General features: G+C 42.1%; 1 protein-coding gene across 2 annotated transcripts in view; it reads right to left on the bottom strand.

The window, feature by feature from the left end:
- LOC139204990 (exostosin-1a-like) overlaps positions 1-23,848 on the bottom strand; it is a 436,963-nt gene that overhangs the window by 23,154 nt on the left and 389,961 nt on the right. Inside the window, exon 2 of one of the 2 annotated variants that reach the window (XM_070835044.1) lies at positions 13,419-15,283. In XM_070835044.1, the coding sequence (XP_070691145.1) occupies positions 13,419-14,371 (953 nt within the window). In that variant the 5' untranslated portion in view covers positions 14,372-15,283. Of the gene's footprint in view, positions 1-13,418; positions 15,373-23,848 lie in introns of those variants that run through there. The other variant, XM_070835043.1, reaches the window with a different exon arrangement.

Below are 23,848 nucleotides of genomic sequence, written 5' to 3'. Positions count from 1 at the left end.
AGAGGAGAGAGAAGCCCCATTGCCTCAGTGACAGAAAGAGAGATTACAGGGTGGCGGCAGTACTAATGATGATGGGGAAAGGGAAAAATGCTGCAGTTCATCCCAGAGGATACACAAAATTGCAGCATCTAGCGGAAATTTGTGGCACTTGGCTAACACATTGGCAACGCTCTTCAAAATGAAAGATGAGGAGGCAGTGCCTTATTTATTGAATGGTTGCTACCGAGTTAAACAACCCTATTTTCTCAAAGCACTGAGACATCAACATTCAACAGGTTTCTATTTCACTAAAGCAGCGCTATGTTGCACATTTCAGTTCTATATTTATGTCTAATTTTTCCTGGAAGGAAATACTGCTGGGCCTGTGAAATTATATAATAATCAGCAAGTTAATTACAACAACAAACATGGTAATAAATATAATTGTTTAAATACAAACAAGTTTGACTTGTATGACATTTACAACTTGCACCGACATCTGTGTACCAAATTCTGATAAAGACTTCAACTGAGAGGAGAGCCAGCTTTGCCATACGCCACAATCCTCCATCCTTTAGGTTTTAACCCAACTAATAAATCCTCACTCACTAATGTGATGACTGAGGGGGAGGGCAACCTAATCCTACACTGATACCATGATACAGCACACACTGACACCTACACATCTATTGGCTATCGCTGACAACAAATGAGACCCTACAGAGTGCCCAAGCTAAAGGCCTCTACACATCAGGTGAGTTTTGTGTGTGTGTGATTAATTCACACGTTAATAATATTTTTCCAACCCGTATTCAGTCCATGCAAGCTTTCACATCACTGCCTCATTTGCAATTTTGTGCTGATTATTAATGTCACTGTTGGTGTATAAAAGCCTTCCATACACTAACTACAGAAAGGTCAAATATATGAAAAGAAGGGGACAGTGTAAAACTATTTATATATACAGTTGTATAATCCGGCTAAAAAGGAATATACCATAACTCATGTCCAACACAGTATGTAAGATGGGTGACACTGGCGGCCTTCAAAAAACATTTGCGTCCAAAGGGACGGCGCAGAGAGAACAAGCTGGCTTGGCAAAGGTTGTAATTACTGTGAGTCACTTAAAGCAGTGTCATACACTTTTGCGGTCGTCACCTTTTATTCAGCAGGACATGGTCATCACGCCTAACGTATCAGCATCATGCCAACAATGCAGAGACCCAACTGACTTTGTATAGCCATGTTTTCAGCTATTGAAAGGCTGTAAACGTCTGTCATAGTCAACTAATTTCACTATTTATTTTCCCCCCGGCATCGACATACTGTAACCTATTCCTTCCACTCAGGTCATTTTTACCAAGCTGCCAAAAGCATCTGGAGGACTTTTTGGAAAACCTGACAACAAAATCCATTTAGGCCATTACTATTAGGTGGGATCCATTAAATGAATGGAAGAATTCTGGTGCACATCATTACTGGCCTCTTAGTGTTACGTCCAGAGACGAGTTAACCTGATCTCAAAGAATTACACTGCACAACAGTTCCCTCTGAGGCAGCTGAATTCCTCTGTATCCTTGCAGACACACCGGCCCAGAACAAAGCTTTACCATCTGTTAATGAATTCCACGGCCAGCAGTGCTTGCCGCTGCTGGCAGGTAATTAGTTTGAACAGCGGGAAAGATCAAAGACAACACTTCCTGTCTTGCCCTCTGGTTGTGACCTCACAAGCGGAAGTCACAGATTTCACTCGGTGAAAAGAGGAAAGAAACTGTATGAAGCTTAGCCAACAGGCACAAAATCATAGTGCAAGTCATTTCAGTTTAAATCACAGCAACTTACCCATTTGATAAAAAACAGAAAGTGCTTTGCAAACAAAACAGTGGCTTTGAGTCTCTGTTAACACTTTACCACCAATTCCACATTTAACTACTCTGTTGTTCTCTTTTCTTCTTGACATCATTTGGTAAATTTGAAATTCAGGAGAATCTAAGCGGCCACTTAATCTGTTAAGGACTGCAACAAAAAACAGGTTGAATGAGGCCAGCATTTCACGGAAGAGTTAAGACTATCACATGCCCAGAGTTATCATCATGTATGCTGGAGTTTCCTCTCACAGTGCCAGTTGAAGCCCTTATCTGACAAAGTGGAGTCCAAAGAGGACAGCAAGAGATAGCATATCTGTGCGTGCGTGAGTGCATGCATATGTGCGTGTGCTACTTTTATCTGATGATCCAAGCCTCTACCTAGCCAAGCCCTGAAACATGGTGGCTGGTCATTTTTCAATGCTGCCAAGTGTGGTTACATTAACACCGCACAACATGGTCCCACACGGTGATGATGATGTATTGCCAAAGTACCTTTGAGAAGATCCAAGGACAATCACACTAACTCTTCAGGATAAGCCATTCAGTTCCTCTCTCTAAATCTCCTAAACAGAAATACTAAGGCTATTTACTATTGTACTGTAATCCCCTCCTCCATTCTAAGAATAATAAATGAAATATTAAAAAAAATATATTTCCTGGCACCGAGTCGAGAGTCACAGAGATTTAGAGACTATGTCTGTGGGCTTGGCAGGTCTGCTCTCCACACTGACTGAAGGATTAAAAGCCCATAGGATTTTGCTGGCCCTGGTTTTAGAGTGCTGCTTAATTCTGCATGTAGCTCTCACAACATATTTCATTGTACATGAGGGATAATTGAGAGAGCCTCTGTCATGCCGAGCAAGCAACTTATCTGAGTGTTTGAAAGAACTGTAAATGTGTCTCGTGGGTCACGCAAACACTGGCCCGCTGAATGACGAGTCAGTTCCATAAAGTTACATCTTTTTCCCTTGATGCTCCACCAGCAGCTCTTAAGACAACTTTGTCAGAGAGACCTATCAAATATTAATATTAAATCTACTTTGTCATTCCTTATCTTCTGTATCACATTCTCATTCAGGCGTTTTCAGATTTGGTCCAAATACTTTTACAGCAGCTTTAACACTTTACCCTGAGTGGAGGGGGATTTCCGGTCCTAAGGCAGCTCCTTTTTGTAAATTTGCTAAAGTGTCACAACACCACAAAAATTGATTTTAAATCAATTTGCTCTTTCTAACCTTCACAAAGGTCATTGTCTTCATCTTCACCACCACTGTGGCAGACATTTATGGATATAAGGAAATGTATGATTTGCTTCATGTCATGGTTAGCTGACCCTGGCCTTTTTCCTATTCTGCCAGTTTTGTGAAAGTGGTCCCACACTGTCTGGGCAGAAACATTAAGAGACCTCGTTGTTATTTCTTGTTCTTATTACTATGTGCTGGGTGGACACTGAATACTGTTGTTTAGACTAAGCAGTTCAGAGGAGCGACACACACTTCTATGTGTAACCTTGTTTTCTTGTGTATAACAAGACTGTGGAGACAAGTAAAAACCTATGTAACCACTGTTATGTATAATGTCTTTCTTTCTGGCCAGTCATGTATTAAATACATTAATTTTCAAGACAACAGAGACTAATGAGTGTTTGTTTATTCATCTAAGTGATGATTCATAAGAAGTACGGGTTTATCAACCATAAAGTGCTGCCTGTGTTTCATTACCATTTATGTTTTGCTTTTCCCCCCCAACACCCTAAGCCTTCCCGGTCCAAGTTTGTTTGGCAGCACCCCAAACTTTCTGCCTTACTGTTTCACCAAGCCCAGTGTAATCACATCTGTCAAGGAGTAAGGAAACGGTGATATGTGCCTCCACACGATGACAGAAAAACTCTTCCAGGAACGGACCACACTTTTTGCCTGGCATGTGGTCATCCCTTTCCTTACTCCACTCTTGCAGCATTCCAAGTGGGATACATCACCTGCACATGGCTGCCAAGGACAAGACATACATCATCCTGTCAGGCCAAGAGAGAAGGAGCATGCCAAACAAAATGGTACTGCCCTCTGTCCTGAACAACTAGCCTCCAAACAGAGTGAGAGTGCAGCTAAAACCCATTCAAGCAAATAAAAGCATATCTGAATTTGAATCAGAGGGTGTCAGAATGAGAGGAGAGACAGCAGGACACCACTGAATCCACACAAGCACATGCTAAAGCACACAAGTCCTAGGCTACAGCAGGTCACACCAAGTCACTAGCAAAGAGCTGAAATCAAGGTAATGTGGAGCTAGCTACTTCATGGGGCACTGGGGGTAATTAATGAGTGATGATACATGAACGCTGATGGTAATACCCTCTTCTCACACTCGACCTCCCCCCTCTATAAATCCTGGCAGTGAAAAATGAGATGGCAATCAGTTGAGAGGTGAGTGGACTGAATCCTTCTGGGAAACAGTTCACTTTCTGCAGTTTCTGAGATTAAGCAGACGTGCAGGTACGTGCTAAGTACACACACAAGTGTTTTTCAAATGGCAGATATCTGTAAATTATCTTCCCAATAAAGCATACACATATATAAGCAGACTTTCACACAGCATGCCTACACACATTCACACAATTCCTTTGGTTTACTTACAACTGATGAACATTTAAAACATGTAAAAAGTTAAAATGTTCCACTAAGTATTTGCATTATAGTATTCCTGTTAGTTATTCTTACTACGTGTTGATAAATGATCATTTAGTAGGTGCCTAGCTGTTCAAAAATAGACCATAGTGTCTCTTCTATAGTAGAACAGTGGACATTGAAAGGTCATAAAGTGGTTACACTCTGCACAATCATCATCTTGATGCAAAGCAGCGATGTTGTGAGTAAACAGGATGAGGTTTAAACTCAGCCCGATGTGCCTCTGTCTTCCCTCGGAAATCAGAGTCACTTTTGTCGTTTTTGCATGACATGATGCTGTTATGTAAAATAACAATGTCCTGCCATGTGACAGCCAGCTCAGTTATCCACTTTCCAGCATTAATTTCCATAGCTATCATTTACCATTTGCTCTTTAAACAGGAGCAGTTTCTAATCCCCAGGCTCTATAGGAAACTGTGCATTACCCACCGAGTTTAGCTCTTCACCCCTTTAACACTAAGCATGAGTCATTAGACCTATAGGAAAAATAAATCCCCTCTTACAGTACATCAGCCAGAAGATCCACAATGCACATCTTCTGGTTGACTAAATTCATGTATTCTGAATATTTCAAACATCCAACTGTCATAGAACTACTTGAAATTCAGGCACAAACGAGCCGCTCACCAAGAAGAAATATTCTGAAACCACAAAAGGCTGCGGTGGAATATTTGCAGAGGTGAAAATAAAGGTATATAAAGCTCAGTGCATCACACTGACATACATTTCCTCTTCTATCACCATTAGGAAAGATGAACATCAACAGCCAAATATATGAAACTTCCCAGTCCCAATCACAGCATTCAGAAGAACTCATCTCAACCTCAACTCGTTGTTGCGAGTGGCTGATTGTGCCAGAATTTTCCTTTGTGGTATTCAATCTCTTTACTGCCTTAGGGACAAGAGGAAACAGCCAGTGGAAAACAAATGTCAGATCATGTTGTATTTATGCAATATTCAAGTGTAAAGAAAAAACACAAGTTAACAAAATGTATTGGAGATACAGATATTTCATTTTCATGCACATCTGACACTGTATTCAAAACACTGACCATTCCAAAGATTTTGTGTGGTCATGTAAGTGTCAATTGTAGGCCTGCACCATTGAAGAGAAAACATATAATATGTGCACAGTGGTTAAGTGGTTTACCAGACTCCTTCGCAGCCTGCCGTATCATTCAGTTCTTTTCAGCTGGGCCAACTGTCGATGGTTTACTGGCACAGCTCAGTTATCATGTGTGGTAACTGGATGAACCCGCCAGAAAAGGGGATCTTGTCATAAAGTCACAGAAATTACTGCTGCATTGCATCTTTTCAGTAAAGTCAGCCAAAAATCACTGCATGATAGAGACACAGACTACAGACCGAACGGGGGAAAACTGGAATCAATGTACTTGTCTTAATGGAGAAAGTAACACTTTTAGACTACTCCTGCTAGTTTTCCAAATGACACGCCCATTTCAGTCCAGAGAAAACACGCAATTATCACGGGAATACTGCATCTCCTTAGATAACTTAATTACACAGAAGCTCAGTGGTCTACCAGCCTACCTAATGGATAATGTATTATAAACCAATCAGGTGGAAATGAACAGACAGCAGATGAAAGAAAAAACTGGACAGATTCATTAAACTCAGTAAAACTCCACAAACATCTCCCACATGACTACTATATTTTCAACCAGCCAGGGGCAGCTTAAGGGCCATGATACACCAACTGTTGTCACTGGGCTGTCGTTATGTCTGTGGCCAACATGACTCGCAGTTTTCCGATGTGTACAGGGAGCAAACTGAATCAGTAGGGGAGGCTGTCGGTGAGAGAGCCCTCTGAATATCTTCAGAATTGACTGAATATTTCACTCATTTAACGCCATTTTACGTTTCTTCTGTCTCCCTTACCAAGTAAGGGGCAATGGGTTAAAAACTCTGATGCAACACAAACATATATCTGATTAAAAAGGTAGCCTGCGCATAGAACAAGATTATTTAAAGGTTTTGTAGTGACTAGAAAATGCTTGTCTGGTTTGTTGTTTTTATTTCTGTCACATCTTCTGGATTATGAATATAGACTTAGAAAATAGATAGACTATAGAGGATAACTTAGAATATAGCCCTAGTTATCCTCCCTCATACTGAACAAGAATATACAGTACAGGCCAAAAGTTTGGACACAACTTCTCATTCAATGCGTTTTCTTTATTTTCATGACTATTTACATTGTAGATTCTCACTGAAGGCATCAAAACTATGAATGAACACATGTGGAATTATGTACTTAACAAAAAAGTGTGAAATAACTGAAAACATGTCTCATATTCTACTTTCTTCAAAGTAGCCACCCTTTGCTCTGATTACTGCTTTGCACACTCTTGGCATTCTCTTGATGAGCTTCAAGAGGTAGTCACCTGAAATGGTTTTCACACAGCCGACAGCCCTATTGGACAACTGTTAGAATTCATATTATGGCAAGAATCATCCGAGTCACCAGCCTCAGAAATCGCAAGTTAACAGCAGCTCAGATTAGAGACCAGATGAATGCCACACAGAGCTCTAGCAGCAGACACATCTCTACAACAACTGTTAAGAGGAAACTGCGCGAATCAGGCCTTCATGGTCAAATGGCTGCTAGGAAACCACTGCTAATGAGAGGCAACAAGCAGAAGAGATTTGTTTGGGCCAAGAAACACAAGGAATGGACATTAGACCAGTGGAAATCTGTGCTTTGGTCTGATGAGTCCAAATTTGAGATCTTTGGTTCCAACCGCCGTGTCTTTGTGCGACGCAGAAAAGGTGAACGGATGGGTTCTACATGCCTGGTTCCCACCGTGAAGCATGGAGGAGATGTGATGGTGTGGAGGTGCTTTGCTGGTGACACTGTAGGGAATTTATTCAAAATTGAAGCCATACTGAACCAGCACGGCTACCACAGCATCCTGCAGCGACATGCCATCCCATCCGGTTTGCGTTTAGTTGGACCATCATTTTTTTTTCAACAGGACAATGACCCCAAACACACCTCCAGGCTGTGTAAGGGCTATTTGACCAAGAAGGAGAGTGATGGAGTGCTGCGCCAGATGACCTGGCCTCCACAGTCACCAGACCTGAACCCAATCGAGATGGTTTGGGGTGAGCTGGACCGCAGAGTGAAGGCAAAAGGGCCAACAAGTGCTAAGCATCTCTGGGAACTCCTTCAAGACTGTTGGAAAACCATTTCAGGTGACTACCTCTTGAAGCTCATCAAGAGAATGCCAAGAGTGTGCAAAGCAGTAATCAGAGCAAAGGGTGGCTACTTTGAAGAAACTAGAATATAAGACATGTTTTCAGTTATTTCACACTTTTTTGTTAAGTACATAATTCCACATGTGGTCATCTATCCTGAAGGCTTATCTGTATGCGCAACTTTGGTCTGACTTCAAACAAAGCGTTTGATCAGTCTGCCTTTGTCAGTGATGGTTCTTTGAGGTCAGTTTTGTGTCAGGGCCCTAAAGGTGATTTGTGCTCCTGCTCCTTGTATCTGTTCCTCTAATGGAGATACCGTTTGAGCTCACGTCTACCTCCTCCAGCGTACCTACACATCGGGGCTATTACAATGGAATCAATGTGTCAATGAATCAAACAATGTGTATTTTGTGATCTTTCAGCATCATATGCAGTTACTCAGAACAAAACATTAGGCTACAAAATGAACAGTATAACAAGTACAACAAGTACACTAGCTTATCCAATGTCACGAAATAGTAGACAAGATTGTGAAAAGGAGCATTTAAAATTAATGCGCACAAACTTAGAGACCGACCATCCTCCCCCAACGATTATCATTTTCCCCAAGCTCTGTAAAGCCTGCATCAAGTTGGCTAGCAGCCCTCTGCCAGGGGCTTTGGCCAATACTGAGGATTAAAACCCTGCAAGTCTATAAATACACCTAGCAGACCAACGTCAGCACCCAGCGAGCTATCTCATGCACCTCTCGCTGCTGGATGGCTGGCATGTGTTTTTCCTCTTTTCTGCCTTTCTCTTGCTTTTACTTTCTCCCTCTGTCTTTCAGTGTCTCAGACTCTTGCAGCACTTTCTGGTCGTTTTCCTATTTTTCCCTACAACTCACTCAGTTTGTCTCCTACTCCTCTGTGTCTCTACAACTCCCCTCATCTCTCGCTCTATCCCTCTCATACTCTCTCGCTTGGCAGGGCCTCTTAATTGGAAACAAGCTGTGAGAGGGCTTTCAGTCTGAGGTTAAAATTGCATCTGACCTGCCTCCTGCTGTATCTTTTCTTCTCTCCTTTGGCTGCATTACAGGCTTGTTCACAGCGGCTGAGTGCAGATGCCTGAAGGACAGGGTGTGATGAAGTGGGAGGCAAAAAGTTGACTCTACCCACTCGCTGCAAACTGCAGGGAGATGACAAACACGCAAAATGGAGACATACCGTATTGCCTTGCAGAACACAAATATATGGAACCTGCCTTGACATTTTTAATTCTTGAACAACTTGTTCCATCAGTCCAGACATTTCAAATATATGATATGTCAAAACAAACAAGGGGGTGGCCAAGAGTCACTTATCCATTATACCTGGGTCTATACCATAGAGCCCACAACATGTGTGCTAACATGTACATCTATCACAGCAGTAGGAGGTGCAGGGAGTTAAGCAATCCTAAAAGACACTCTACAAGAAACCAGAAGAAGCATAAGCACGAGTAACAAAAGACTTATAAAAGGCTGATTGATTTGTTTACTTTAGTTTTAGCATGTTACCATGGCTGTTAAAACACTATAAAATCTCAAGATTGCAGAACAGAATTTATAAACATATTTAATTATTAAGTGTACTAAAACTGCAATGGAAACAGTACAATTACACAATGTGCCATGCTGTGTAATGTCCAAAATTAACAGATTTTCCCCCTCAAACCAGGCCACACAAGTACATACACAGTACATCAAAAAAACCATATGCATTCCAAGCTAACATCTGGAGAATAAAATTACACAAAAATGACATGGCCATTACATGGTAATTATGGTGAGAGGCTGCATTCAGTCTGTCACAACTTCCTTGTTGTCAGTGGGAGAGGATAAGAGGGATTTGTTGCACAAAGGACCACAGCCAGGCACAGAAACTATTACTTCCACCCAGTTAGACCACAGACTGTACTGTCTGACCCATAGGACTGTATAACAGGACAGTGCAACTCAGTCGCGATTATACATGTCAAACGGCATAGACAACTCCTTACTATCCCCAGATTGTGCAAACCGGCACTTGAGTAAAGTTTCAGCAACATCTGAGGATTGTTTTTTAATCTCTGCTTTATATAAGTGAGATGATATTTTCTGGTATAAGTATGAATGTTTTATATCTTTACATCTAGCTGTTAAAATACTTGACACCTTTACAAATTGGCTAATATCTTAACCCTAGCCTAAGTCTGTCAGACAAGCAGCGGCTTAATCCATGGAGATATTTTTAAGAGCTCAGCTGATTTAATATTTTGCCATTTTGCAGCACGCTACAACCAGCTTAGTACAACTAGTGTGCTGCTTACAGCAAAGTGCAAGTCAGAGACAATTTTCATTTGGAAAGTTCAAAGTCGACCCAAAAAACAAATACTGATCTCCTTGACTACTGTCCCACCCACACCTTTGGCCCCTTTGAGTCTCAACCCTGTGGAGCCCTGCTCAGCTCAGTGCCAGGCCAGGGATCTAGAACTCGTCTGGGTGTGATTACCAACTGGAAAATCATTCACTTTTGGTGGTTGATGAATCAGTCCTGTCAGACATTAATGTTTGGACCATTTGGACTTCCCCCAAACAGGCAAAACCCCACCCAACTTGCACTCAACAGACTCAATAAAAACCTCTTTGTAATGATATTTTCATGGTCCACTGTACTGGAGACTACAGCCAAGAGAGCAGTTGAATACTGAAGCCCTATAGAAGTGCAAGGGGACCAAGGGAAAGTGTTAAAATGCTTCCCACACTCTAGAGGATCATTTACACTGACCACACTTGATAATATGGGACACGCCGCGTCTGGAGCATCCCTGTATTATCCTCCACAACAGAAAATGATAAAATGATTAATAATTCATATATCATCGCAATCAACATTGCAATCATGCCAGGTGATTTTTGAGAACACTAGAATCAATGGATAAGATCTTGTTGTTAAGCATTAATCACAGCTTGTTAAGACCTCTGAACACAAAAAAACACAAAGTACAGTGTAAGTAAATGTGAGAGTGGGCTATTATTGCACACACATTAAAATAATAGTGAACTGCAATAGATTCCCAAAAGCCTCAAACTGTGTCCTGTAAAATCACTGTACATAAAGACATTTTTTAATCAGATCCCATCCAAACAAGCGGCTCATAAAAAATGTATAACACCTGGCTCACAGATGCACTTTTTACTTTGCCTCTTTCATGCACACAATTCATGGAAATTTTATCTGTGATGAAACTGTTTGTATTTAAATTCAGACTTTGTAATGAGTGTCCATTTTTAAATAGCAGAGCCATAGTTTACTACAGCAGTATGCTTAATCCTATCTGTCTTTGCAACCTTATTTGTCTATGACTGACTGAATGGTGGAAATGACATTGCCACTGCCTTTGACCAAAGCCTATCATCACTTAACACTTCAGAGTAAACGCGCAGAAATCTCAGTTTGGAATTGTGATCTGAGCAAGACAGAAGAAGAGGTGGGCAGTAACATGTAAATTAGGTATAGTTTCAGATCCAAACAAAACACAAGTGAGACTACTTCAGAATGTGTTTCGGCTAACTGGATAATAATGCGAGAAACATCTGATCGTGGAGTGAAAAGACGGCCAAAGATGGGCAAAGAGGAGGAAGATAGTTGTCTATTTGAAACTGTGATATATGTTCTTCACTATTTAAGTGCAAGTGTAACCAAAACAGTTTGAGCAACATACAGACTTTGTAGCATTTTAAGCTCCAACAGCTCAAGGAAAAGGTAGAGTCAGGATCAGTAAATTAATTTTATTTAATTTAACAGGAATTCTACAGCGGACCGGGGATCAAGCCAAAGCCTGTTGACTGATAGTGATGTGGCTTACTGAGGATGTACTGAGTGAGAGTCACCGAACATACTGTAGCCATGCAATGAAGCTAAGCTGGCGAGGGCTAGAGAGATACCCAAAGCCTGTTTCTCCCCCAATGCAACTTAATGACAGGCGGATTAATTTTTCCTTTGGGTTATGGCTCTGTTGCCACCCATCTCACTGTGTGAAATCACTCTCTGGCAGCGCTGGCAGCCAGTGAGCTGGCAGAAAGGGGCAGAGAGAGAGAGAGCAGATAGCTCATGTCTTAAGAGTGATATGGAGAATGTTATTCTGCTGAGCCAACGAATGAACCTCATAAGCCGATACCTACTTACACAGGCAGACACAAAAATGAGAATCCTTTGGGGATCAATGCTAAGCAAACATATTGGACATCATGATATGACAACACATCAGACCCAATGTGTAATGTGAGGATGGAGAGAAAACACCTCTTGCTCATTCTCACTGTAATCCATGCTGCAGCCTGATTTCATAGCAGACCTCTTCGCGTACTATGAAATCATCTGTTGTCCGACCTGAACAACTGACAACAACAAAGTTAAGAGTTGACATGGGGGTCAGTGACAGCAGGTCCCAAACACCACAGGGGTCACGCAGGACACGGGTTGAGGCCAGGGCATTCCTGGCTGATGCAGTTGGGTTTGTCTGGGAAATGACTGAGCAAACAGGGGCCAGAGGAGCTTCCCCTTACTGGCACCAGCGCTTTGTCCCCACTAATCCACTCCAAAGAGCCACAGTCAAACACCCAGCGCCATATAGTCACCAGTAACAACACAGCACAGTCTGTGGGGACACGAAATGAATCCCACTGGCCAAAGCAGGGAGACAGACGCCAGTTTGCTCATCAGATTTGGGCACAGAAAACAGTATGGCTTAACTGTAGGACTGCATGATGATCACAGAGCAACTTTTTGAGGCAATGGAGCTGTGCAATATTGCCCTCTGTAAGGATGGGCACTAGTTATAGGGGTCAGTATTACTGAGCATTATGTAACTTTTCAGCAGCTCAGATTTTTTAGAAAGAAATACCAATTTACTTGCACATTGAATTATTATCTGTGTGCAACATAATAACTGGAAGCTGAGTCTATGCATCTTTGTATTGTATTGACAATTTCTGTCTGGGAGGATCAACACTCATAATACACTGACAGGCAGAAAGGTAGAAATGTCAAGAGTCAGAGAAGCAGATTTCTCCACTGCTGAATAGCAGGCTGTATACACAGATGGGGGTATTAATTGAATAACAATAATACAGTGGCTCTTGTGGCTGACATTACAGAAAATCTACTTATCTGTGCCTTGTGATGTGTAATTTGATAAATAAAGTCATATGATATGAGGACTATTTAAAAGAGGGAAACCACTAAGCATTTATATTGCTGTTAGAGTAAATCAGAAGTGAAAAATGAAAAGAAATTAGATTAGGGATGATGGAGTCTAGAGAGCATTTAGATTCTGCCTCAGCTCAGGGAAGTATGGTAACAAAATATGTGCATGACATCCCAGACTTAAGGCTCTTGTCTTGCCTGATCCAGACACTTTGAAACACAATGTTCATGGCACTTAACACTTACCTCATCTTTACTGAAAATGGACAGAGTGGTGAGGAGTGTGAGCTGAACCAGTAAAACATTATGTAAAACCACCACGCTAAAAAAACATGAGGACAAGATGAAAAGACTTGATAGAGTGGGAGGAAAATAACCCAGATCCATGCAGCAACTATATGGAGGGAATTGAAAAGGACTGAGATTGGCTCTTGCTGTAAAGGTAACAACTGTATCGTACTTACTTGTCGTACTCTGCGTTGTCTTTATCACAGCGTGCATCCTTGTGCTTCTGCCAGTCCTTCCCGTGCTTACAGGTGGTGAGGAGCACCACATCCTCTGAGTTGTGAACATGATATAAAGCGTTCCTAGTGTCTGAACCTATTCCGGTTAGGTACCTCTTCCCCTTAAAAACAAGCATGTACTTCCTGTAAGGGGGGATGGTGTTATGCTTCAGGTACCCCCTTTCCCCTCCTGTCCTAGGGTGGTCTTTGGAGAAAAGAGGGATAGAAACGTCAAAGTTAGGCCTAAAGTTCTCTGTGCTGATGCTGGCCTTGGCCAACATGGCGAGGCCGATGTCGAAGCCGAGGTCTTCTGTGTAGTCTGGCCAGGTGCCAGAGTATAAGTTGAAGATGATGTGGTTTTTGCCCCCATTCCACAGAGGAAGGCTCTGGATTTTTGCTTTCAAGTTGTGCACATACTGGGGTGAAAGCTGGTCCCTGTCCAGAGTGTCCAAACTCAGGACAAACAGACATGCCTGTCCTGGATCAGGTGTATAGAACCTGGATCCTTCAATGGAGGACAAGATGTTCTGGTAACTCTCTGACATCTTCTCCCCTTTCTGCTGGGGGTACACATAAACTTTAAATCCATTCCTCTTGCACAAGGAGAAGTCAAAGCAGGAGTCCATTCTGCAGCGTTTCCCATTGTAAACGCCAGCGTTAGCGTCCCTCTTCTGCCTAGGAGATATGTGTTCATTGTGATCATCGCTCTGGTCTTGCTCCCAGGAGCTGTAAGGCTGCACGGATCCCGTGAAGCGACGCCACCGCGCCCCGGGGTGATAACCGGCGAGGCTGCGGTCATCACGCCGGCTGGGACCCCGTCTGGACAGCGGGACTTGTATCCCCCCAAAACAAAACAACAGGATGAGACACGCACCGGCGGAGAACAGAGTTAAGTACCGTTTTTTGGCCTGCATGTGTCCTACGATCTGGGTTAAGATGTGTGGCGATAAATCCAAGGAGTCCCCAAGTTTTGGCTTCACCACCTCCTGCGGGAACGCTCCGCCATCTTCCCCCGGGCTGCAAGGGTTGTGCACTCACGTCTCCCACCTTCTGCCTCAGATGCCTTTCACAAGTCCGGGAACTGATCCAAAGCATGTGGGCGATTTATAATGATCATCCACCTTGTCTCCTCGTCAATAATTATATCGACTAACCGGCAGCAGTTTCTCCTATACAATAGAGTGACCCGATTGAAAATGGGGATCTAACGTTGAGGTGGCACCCCACTTTCCTCTCTAAGTTACACCATCACCTTTACTTTACCCAAAATGCTAAATTCACTAAAATGTTCATGGCTAGCTGGCTAAAACCAGGCGGTAAGTGATAACAACATTGCACAAAATGAGCACAAACTTGAGTAACGCTAAAGCAGCAGTGTGAGCCAGACTTGTTGCCTGGACAGTTAACTATTGTCCCTGCTGGAAATTAGCAACCAAGCAGGCACAGGAGCCATTAACATCCAGCATACCCAGTTTGAGACGTTACAACAGGTCTTTTACTTAATGTATCACCAGATAAGACTATCGTTATAACTGTTTGCTAAAGCTACACGGCGAATTTCTTCATTGGATTTAGCTAGCTAGCAAGCTAACAAACTGGCTAGTTTCTGAAAACATTCCCAGTTAGCTTGTTAGCTAAGCGGTTGCATCAAAGTAGCTTTAACGCTGGTTGGAAGTAAAGACAGGCAGCCAGTCTCTGTTCCCCTCCTGAAAAACATGCCTCTCCACTCGTCCACAACTTCTCCTTCGCTCCTCTCACAAAAAACCGACAGGCCAGTTGTCTCGGTGAATTTCTCCAGTCGTGTGAAGTGTTCAAGCGGTGGCTCTCTCTCACACACACTCACATACACACACACGCACAAAAACAAGAGGTGCTGTGGAGCCGAGCGGAGCGGCACAGTCACGGTAGTCCCACCGCAGCGACTGCCGAGGACCAAGTGACGTCCGTCCACGGCGCACGGTGCGTTACCATTGGTCAGCGTCACATCCGAGGCGGGCGGGGCTTCCCGTGCACCCATTCACATCCAGAGAGGGGAGAGGCGAGCAGGGAAAGACGGAAGAGGGACTCCTGTGCTGTGATTTACCGAAAGAGAATCACGGGCTGAGATATGCGGTTTGCCAAATCAACCTTGTGCATGCATGTTTGGCAGTCTGTGACAGTCATGGTGAGGCATTAGAAGTAGGCTTTTAAAGTATGAATTAATGACCACAGTAGAGTAAAAAAAAAAACACAATTATCTCACCTCAAGGTCCATGTAATAGATGTTCTGGATCTTTTGATCACAGCACATTTTCTTCAGGAGCAGATTTTTCCCAGTTGTCAAAAAGCTGTTTATTTTTCGCACTTTATGGACATCTCGTGCATCTTGAGTGCATCTTGTGCTTTTTCCAAGGTCAATAATGAAATCTGAGCTGATCTCAGTGTAAATGAAATCCCTCTTGGACAGTCATAAGCGTATTTTTATGTTGCTTTTGAGGTCAATGATGAATAATGAGGTAAGTACAGGAAATGCCTTGCGGTCACACTAATAAGCTGAACTTCCAAGGAACATCATACTGTTTTTTTTTAATATAAGAAAGTGTGTTTAGAGTCAGAAATTCAGGGTCTATGACAATAACCTAAATCGAAACACATGACTTCTATTTGCACTTTTTAAAATAACTTGAGTTAGGCTGACAAAAGTGTTGTGCATAATGAGGCAGGATGCACGGGGTTTTTTTTTTTCTTGCTCATCATCCTAATGTCTATTCCGGCGTTTTCTGTTTTTTGTTTTTTTTGTTGGAGTTCAAAGACAGATGACTATTAGCAGTTACAGCACTTACTGTGCTGCCAACATAAACTACCCACGTAGAGGGCTGGGGGAGTGAGACCATGCTTCAAAGAGAGTCTGGGTTCACGTCCTTCTATTAACAAGTGATACTGCAGATGAGAGACTGGCTGTGCCTGGTGAAAGATCAAAACGCAGGACGTCTGCAAGATTTGGGTGTTGGGTTCTGACACATTCTCATGCTTTCGACTGGACAGTCCTGGGTCTTCGTCAGCAGGCGTTTGTCCTGCTGAGGTGCCCTTGAGCAAAATACTAGAACCCTGAGTCATGGCAGTGCTGCTCTGTAGCCAAGCATGACCTCTGACCCTTCTGCTAGGAGGGTTACACAACAAGAGAAATTAATAGATTTCAGGCTAAAGAGAAATAGAATACAATAAGAAGACGTTAGGTAAGACTTTGCCCTGAGAGGAACTGCACCAATGAATGAGGACCAGCTGGACAATGGCACTGCAGTGCATTAGCCAGGTCTTTTCTGGCATGTAGTAAAGCCATGATGTGTTTTCACAGCTGCTGTGGTCTGAAAGACTAGAAGTGATTTTGCAGAAGCCGGCAAAGACCAAGGAGGAATGTGAAGCTGCGTTCCTCAGGAGCTGTGGACCAGCTATCTGCACTGCCTCAGTTCCCCATGGACCACTGATCAAAGACAGGGAGGGATATGATGACCACCTCCTCATTCTCTACCTCCTCCCTTTCTCTTTGTCTCCCCTCTTTCTGTCTCACCCTGCCTCTTCCCTCCCTTACCCTCTATCATCCCCTCTGCTGCTCTCTGGCATTCCTTCCATCTCCTCTCCCTTTCATCCCTTTAACTAATTTACGAGGGGAGTGACTGATGTGAATAGATGGATGTTCCTTTGCCACTACAATGATCAGATGTGCATTGTTTATATGTCACTGAATTTTAATTCAGGCTCTTTAAAGTCGTCTATCCATGTGGAATTGCGACAGTCCCTCTCTTTACAGTCTGAAATTTATAATTGCCCGTCCAGTAGGCTTATTTGGATGCCTCACTTCAAAACCAACGCCATGACAGCGTAAGGACAAGTGTAAAAAAAAAAAAAAAAAAATGTAGACAATTGGATTCCCAGAAAAAAACATAATAAAACATCTGCGGGGTTCTTCTCTTGTCTAGTTATTAACTGCAGCTTAATAAGAATGTGGAGATGCTGTCTCCCTGCTGTTGCATTGTCTTTGCTGAGCTGAGCACTGGCCAGATTTAGAGCAGCAGGGTGACTGAGCCAGAGCAGCACTCCCACTGTGTAATACACTCAACTATGCCAATATCTAATTTGGATGCACACAGGTCAGCATAGTTTTCCCAGCCAGCCAGCCAAGCAACTAAACAGCCAAATGGAGATTTATTATTTCCCTCTGAGTACATTTTTAGGCCTTTAATACATGTTTTGGTGTTAACTGTAATGCAATGCAGATTTGGTTACAAAAATTCCACTCACATATTCACATAAAAATATGAACGTGTGGTATGGGCTAGAACCTTGCAGGCGCGTACACAGTCATTTGTGGGTGTGTAAATGTTATGTAGTTATGTGTGTGTGCCTCTTTCATGTAGAGCACAGCCTTGGATATGGTAATTTAACGTCCCCTCCTGACTGAGACTGACATCCTCGGTGAGGAGCCTCATCCATCTGTGTTGAAGCTGAAATGCACAATCACACCTGAGCGTAACACGACCAACAGTGAAATGAAGGGTTCATGTGACAAATGGAAGTGTCAGAGTCTCGGTGCAGAGAGGGCCGGTAGGATCACCCTCAAGGATTTAAGTGGGGGGCTACTTGACATACTGTATTTCTGGCACCCTCTCCACTAGCGGGAACAAGTCCTGTAGAAGGATATTTTCTCAAGTCACAGTCTAGTGAGTTTTTTAATTTAAACTAACAGTTCCAAATTTGGGGAAATATGCTTATTGACTTTCTTGTTGAACATTGCACAGCAAGATCAATATCCGTGCATTAAACATGAAGCTATAGCCAGCAGCCAGTTAGCTTAGTCCCAGACACTCCCTCCTTAAAACAGAAAATTGACATTTTACCTCAATTTTTGTACAGATTAAACAATTTTAATATAACATGTTAATTAGTAAGTTTTAGAGGTGCTGATAGGCTTTTTCTTTTTTAAATCCCCCCTTTGTGCTAAGCTAAGCAGCGTCTGACAGTTATGAGAGTGGCATCGAACATCAAACCGTCAGACTCTCTACAAGTGTATTCCCCATAACTATTCATTAACATTTGTTCTATATCAATATGTTTCAAAGAAAAAGTAGGCGCTGATTGCTGCCAGTCATCAGTGTCATGGGAGCTGTTCCAAATTAATCAATTCTCATGCTGTAAGCTGAACTTTATGTTGATTATAATTATATATTAATATATGGATATAGAGTAAAAGGTTTCACGGAGATTTTAGAAATTCAGATGAGGCTTCGAGGTCACAACAGCATGGCAGAAATTCATCGCTGTGCTCCAAGATTTAATCATAGATCAAAGGCTTGAGAAATGGTCCAAAATCCATGAAACCTTCCACTTACTGCTTAAACAATCCTTTGATCTGCGGGTGTCACTAAAGGACAAAATCAACAAAATCAGTGGATTCATGCACTGGATGCCATGAATGTCTGAACTATCAATCCATCCAGAATTTGCGGAGATGTTACAGTTTAGATCAAAGTGGTGGATCGACCGACCGACAGACCGACAGACCAGTAGACCGACATTGCCATACGCAGAGCCAAGCTTCTAGCATCATCATCATCATCATCATCATCATCATCATCATCATCATCATCATCATCATCATCATCATCATCATCATCGTCATCATCTTGTTGCCTCATTTTGAAGCTCATTATAACACATAGCTGTAAAAATGCCAATGAGGCTACAAGAAAAGGCTGCCACCATTGGATTTTGACAGTCTGCCTCTGTTCTTATCAATAACTTATGTGATGTGCGACAATCAAAAGGACCTGTCACATACATTTGAGTGGCAGCTCCCACCCTTTCACGACCCTGTTAAAAGTGAGTGATTTACCATAAAAGACTAATGTTCTGATCCTTCTTCGACACGAGACATCCATCGGTATAAAGTAATACAGACTATTTGTTAAATTCCTTTTACATTTGCATTCAGTGGTTCTGTTAAATTACTGATTGTTTGTTTTCTCATTTCTCTAGATTCATATGTTTAATTGTGGATTTAAGGATCCCATTCGAAAGGGACTGTAGTATCTATCAATCACTGTGTTATTTAATGTAGAGAAAAACCTTTTTTTATCATCCATGTTTTCTTTCTCTTCTTCTTTTCCACTTTTCATTTATATAGTCGAACAAATGAGACTGAGACAGAGGAAAAACACTTGTGTGTGTGTGTCTGTGTCTGTGTGTAGATAGGTTTACACCACCTTGTGTGCACGGTAGCGTGTGTGTCAAAACATCTCAATCACAGAGCAGAGATCAGGTTCAATTACACATGCAATAACTTTTAGGTCTCCATAGGCCCAGAAACCATTTGTATGCTAATAAGTATGACAGCAGTAATGACTTGTGGTAAAGGTAACATCTGCTGTTTGATCAAAACTGATATTGGAACATTACCACAATCAGCCTTTGCCATTTGTCCTAAAACCACTTGTTAGCCTCAAAACGCCTTCTGGGAAGTGTTTTGGCATCCAGCGCTGGAGATGTAATAACCCCTCTCCAGGCCTTGTCTTGTCTCTCTGCAGTGTTGTGTTTGTGTTTTAGCTGTGTAGTCTAGTTTATATAGACCAAGACCACAAACCTATCACAGAAGGCTTTACAATATGAGCAAAGGGTAAAACCTCAAGTGGAACAGCAGAGGAGAGATCAAGCCTTCCTCCTGGATGGGCAGAAATGCAATATGTACTGAGCAAACAGAGGCAGTAGTGAAAACAAAGAATATTACTGAACTGAGGTTCAGAGTGTTTTTAGCCGTGCCAACGGTGTGGTTGAGACTGAAATATCTCAACAACTACAGGATGGATTGTCATGACATTTTATGGAGACATTCATGTTGCCCAGAGGATGAATCCTAATGAAAATCATTAGGTAACTTTTCCACAATGACGTTGGCATGATTTTTGTTTAGATTAGACTTTGGTGATCCCCTGATTTTTGTTCTAGTATCAATACCTGCAAAACAAAAGACAATTTCGTCATCAAACACATGGAGCGTGGTCCAAACGATACTTTCTTAACATCAGCATGTCAGCATTGTTAGCCTGCTTGTGTTAGCATTTAGCATGGTTTTAGGCTCTTTGTTAGAGCAAAAGTAGAATAAATTCCCTGATTTTTTTTAGTTTGTCAAAATAATAGAACATTTTCTGAAAGTGTGGCAATGCAATTACATTCCCTGAAGATTCAATCCTTCATCTTCTTGAGTTATGTATCATATATTATAAAGATCAGCGCTCTGAGCACTCACACTTGATATATAACTCGTGCACACTGTTCCACATCAAAGAGCTTGATTAATTTCATATGACAATATCAAAAGAACGACAACAAAGTTAATCACATAAACATTATTAAATACCAGCCATACATGGCAGCTGATTTCTAGCTGTAATTAGATTTGATACATGTCTGTGAAATATTTGCTGACATGAGAGCGGTGAGAAGGAGAGAGTGGGGCAGAGTATGCATCCTGTCTCATTCCAATGAGAGAAGCCTGCTGTGTGCAGCTCTCACTTCAAGGGCCTGAAAAAGATCAATGAGGAAGAATAGCAGTGGGACTGGACTACAAATTGAGCAGCCTTTAATCACCTCTCACAGTTCACAGCGGTGTTAAAGTTCCCGCCATGAAAAGGTTTAATCACTAGCCAAGCGGAATAGAGTCAACTTGCTGCTAATAAAGGGCACGTAGGGCCTTAGGGGACACATGCACACAGCCGTACATTTGCTAATGCACCTAGCCACACACAAACACATGGATGTCCTTGCATTTGTCCATTCAGACCATCTTTTGCATACATGTGCACATAGGACTTTAAAATCACCTACATAGCCTATAGCTGCTGATAATAACCTCAGACTCACTCTCTCTTGAACAAGTTATCCTTAAGTCTTTCATTTGGTGAGTTTGTTGGCACATAAAGCAGCTAAGAGATAAAAGGAAATCATCACTTGTCAGCCAATGCAAGGGTTTCACTGACTGATGATAATTACCTGACCCACCTGACAGTGGCCGCCAAACTACTCAGTGAATGAGAACTGAGATGCGTCAGTGCTCTTAATGGGCAGAGACATGAGGGCCATTAGGTGGCTGAATGAATATACAATATGTGTTTGGAATATTATAGTCTGTGGGGTAAGACTGTACTGTTGCCTTATGTATATATGATGTTTTTTATTTGCATATGCAATTTGTTCATCACAAACAATCTAGTTTTTCACAATAAAGGCAATTCTCAAATGTGATTCTATAAACACCCATCACGATAACAAGAAGAGAAAACCCTTAAGGCTTCAGTAGGTTAATAAAGAAGGGGTGTAGTGAGAGACCTCATTAGTGAAAACCTTTCATGATGCTTCCCAGGAAGCCCATACAGCTGACCCAAGTGCTGTTGAGATTGTGACCTTGGTGTGATGGTAAATGGGTAATAAATCCAGCGGCCGCAGGGACACCGCGTGTAGTTTGTGGACAGCCGGGTCAATAAGGAGGCGAGCTATGAATCTAAATTGCACCTGTCTGTCTTTTTCCCTTGTCCCCACTATAAAATGCATTGAAATAAAGGTGCTCCAGTGGCTCGGCAAGATAAGAAGGATGTTAAACGTGGCTCACCTTGCCATATGTCACACCTCTGTCTCCAAGTTCCCCGTCAATCACCGCTCTGCATTAATGAATAAAGGGTTATGAGGATAATCTGTAAAAAAAAAAAAATACCCTGAGGGGGAGATCCCTTAGCTCATCAAAGATAAAATGCAATTAAAATGATGCGGCAGTGTCAATTTAAAGAGTTTGACAATAGTTTTACCACACAGGCAGTAAACAATGACAGACAACGCAGTCTCACACAGAGACATCAGCTGGCTCAGCACTGAGATGAAACATCGCTCTGTCGCACAGAAAGGTGACAGGTCAAGCCAACAGCTCTCTCCATATGACTGTTAGTAACCTCTGGCTCACGCTGTTTAAAGGAAGTGCCTGCCAGCCTGTTAGACTTATTGGCAATAAAAGTCCAATTCAATCAGACTTTGAAGGAAACATGAGGGCTTATGCTTGTTCATCCATGTTGACCACATGTTGGTCATGCAGGTTGACAGTTTTTTCAGCCATATCAGCCCCAGTGAGTGATAGACTCCAATATTTTCAAGCAAGGTTAATTATTTCTCCAGCCAAATTGATTTTTATTGTATAGGTGATGATAAATAACGAGCTGTTACAAATGACAGGAAAGTCCCTTCATCTGTCTCCATGAAAAGATGTTTTAGGACGATATTTGTTGCCTGAAGGTTAGAGGGTGTTACATTTCTTTCCTGTGGATTTAATTCTGAGGTTTTCCACAGTAGGTTGGTTTAATTTCAGTTCTGGCTTATTCTTACTCCTCAATCCCTGCAAATCACTGCATCCCTGCTGAGACAGACCCTCAGTTTAATGGAGCGCGGTGAGAGAGATAAACCGAGTGTGCAGTGGATCTCTGTTGCCATCTAGAGAATGATACACACATGACTGAGTATCAGGACTTTTATACACCATCTTAAACTGCCCCATTATGTCTCTCTGTGAGATGAAGTATATTTAGTGATTGAGGGTGATGTAACTATGTTTGATTTGCATTGTCAGGTAGGATCACTGGGAATTATTTCAAAAGGTTCTGATTAAAATACGCAAGTAAAAATGCAGATTTCCAAAACGTAGCAAATTTACTTCTGAATATGGAAAGAAAACCATGAGCCACACTTAATTACCGCTCGTCTCCGGCGCACTGAATGGGAGAAATCAAACGCACCCCGCGGCAGAGTCATGTGGTTGGTCATGAGGAAGTAAACAGGGAAGAGAAGATCCTAAGAGGCAAGTCTTTTCTACACAGTCAGACCTTTTAAATGTCCGGCTGTTTAAAATAAATCATCAACACGTTAAAAAAGTTAGTGTATCACGACGTGTTTGCACCTTTTCATGCGTTGTCGTCTGCAGCTTCAAGGCTAATCAAAGCAGCTAGCAGGCTATATGCTAACGTTAGCCTGGTGTTAATAGACAGAGCTAACAGTTAGCTAATGTATGACCATATAATAACTACACTTCTTCCGTTCCGTCTTCCAAACAGCAAGTATATTAAAAGCTTCATGCGTGTTTTAAGTGTGTTTTAAGCGTGTTTCCAAGAAACGTGGGAATTTGGAAACATGTTTTATTTGTTAACGTGTGTTAAAATATTACTAACAGACATTTTAGCACTATTAACTCTGTATTTCTGGTTGAGAGAGCCTCTATTGTCATGCTGTGGTAACTCTTGATAGCACCATACCTTTGCTGTGTGAAGGTGATCCTACTGTGATAAGCTGTTACCTAAACCCATTGGGAGAGCGCTCTTCATCCT

This window comes from Pempheris klunzingeri, chromosome 8, assembly GCF_042242105.1.
Source record: "Pempheris klunzingeri isolate RE-2024b chromosome 8, fPemKlu1.hap1, whole genome shotgun sequence".
Classification (NCBI taxonomy): Eukaryota; Metazoa; Chordata; class Actinopteri; order Acropomatiformes; family Pempheridae; genus Pempheris; species Pempheris klunzingeri.
This window is presented reverse-complemented; position numbering and strand designations above follow the sequence as displayed.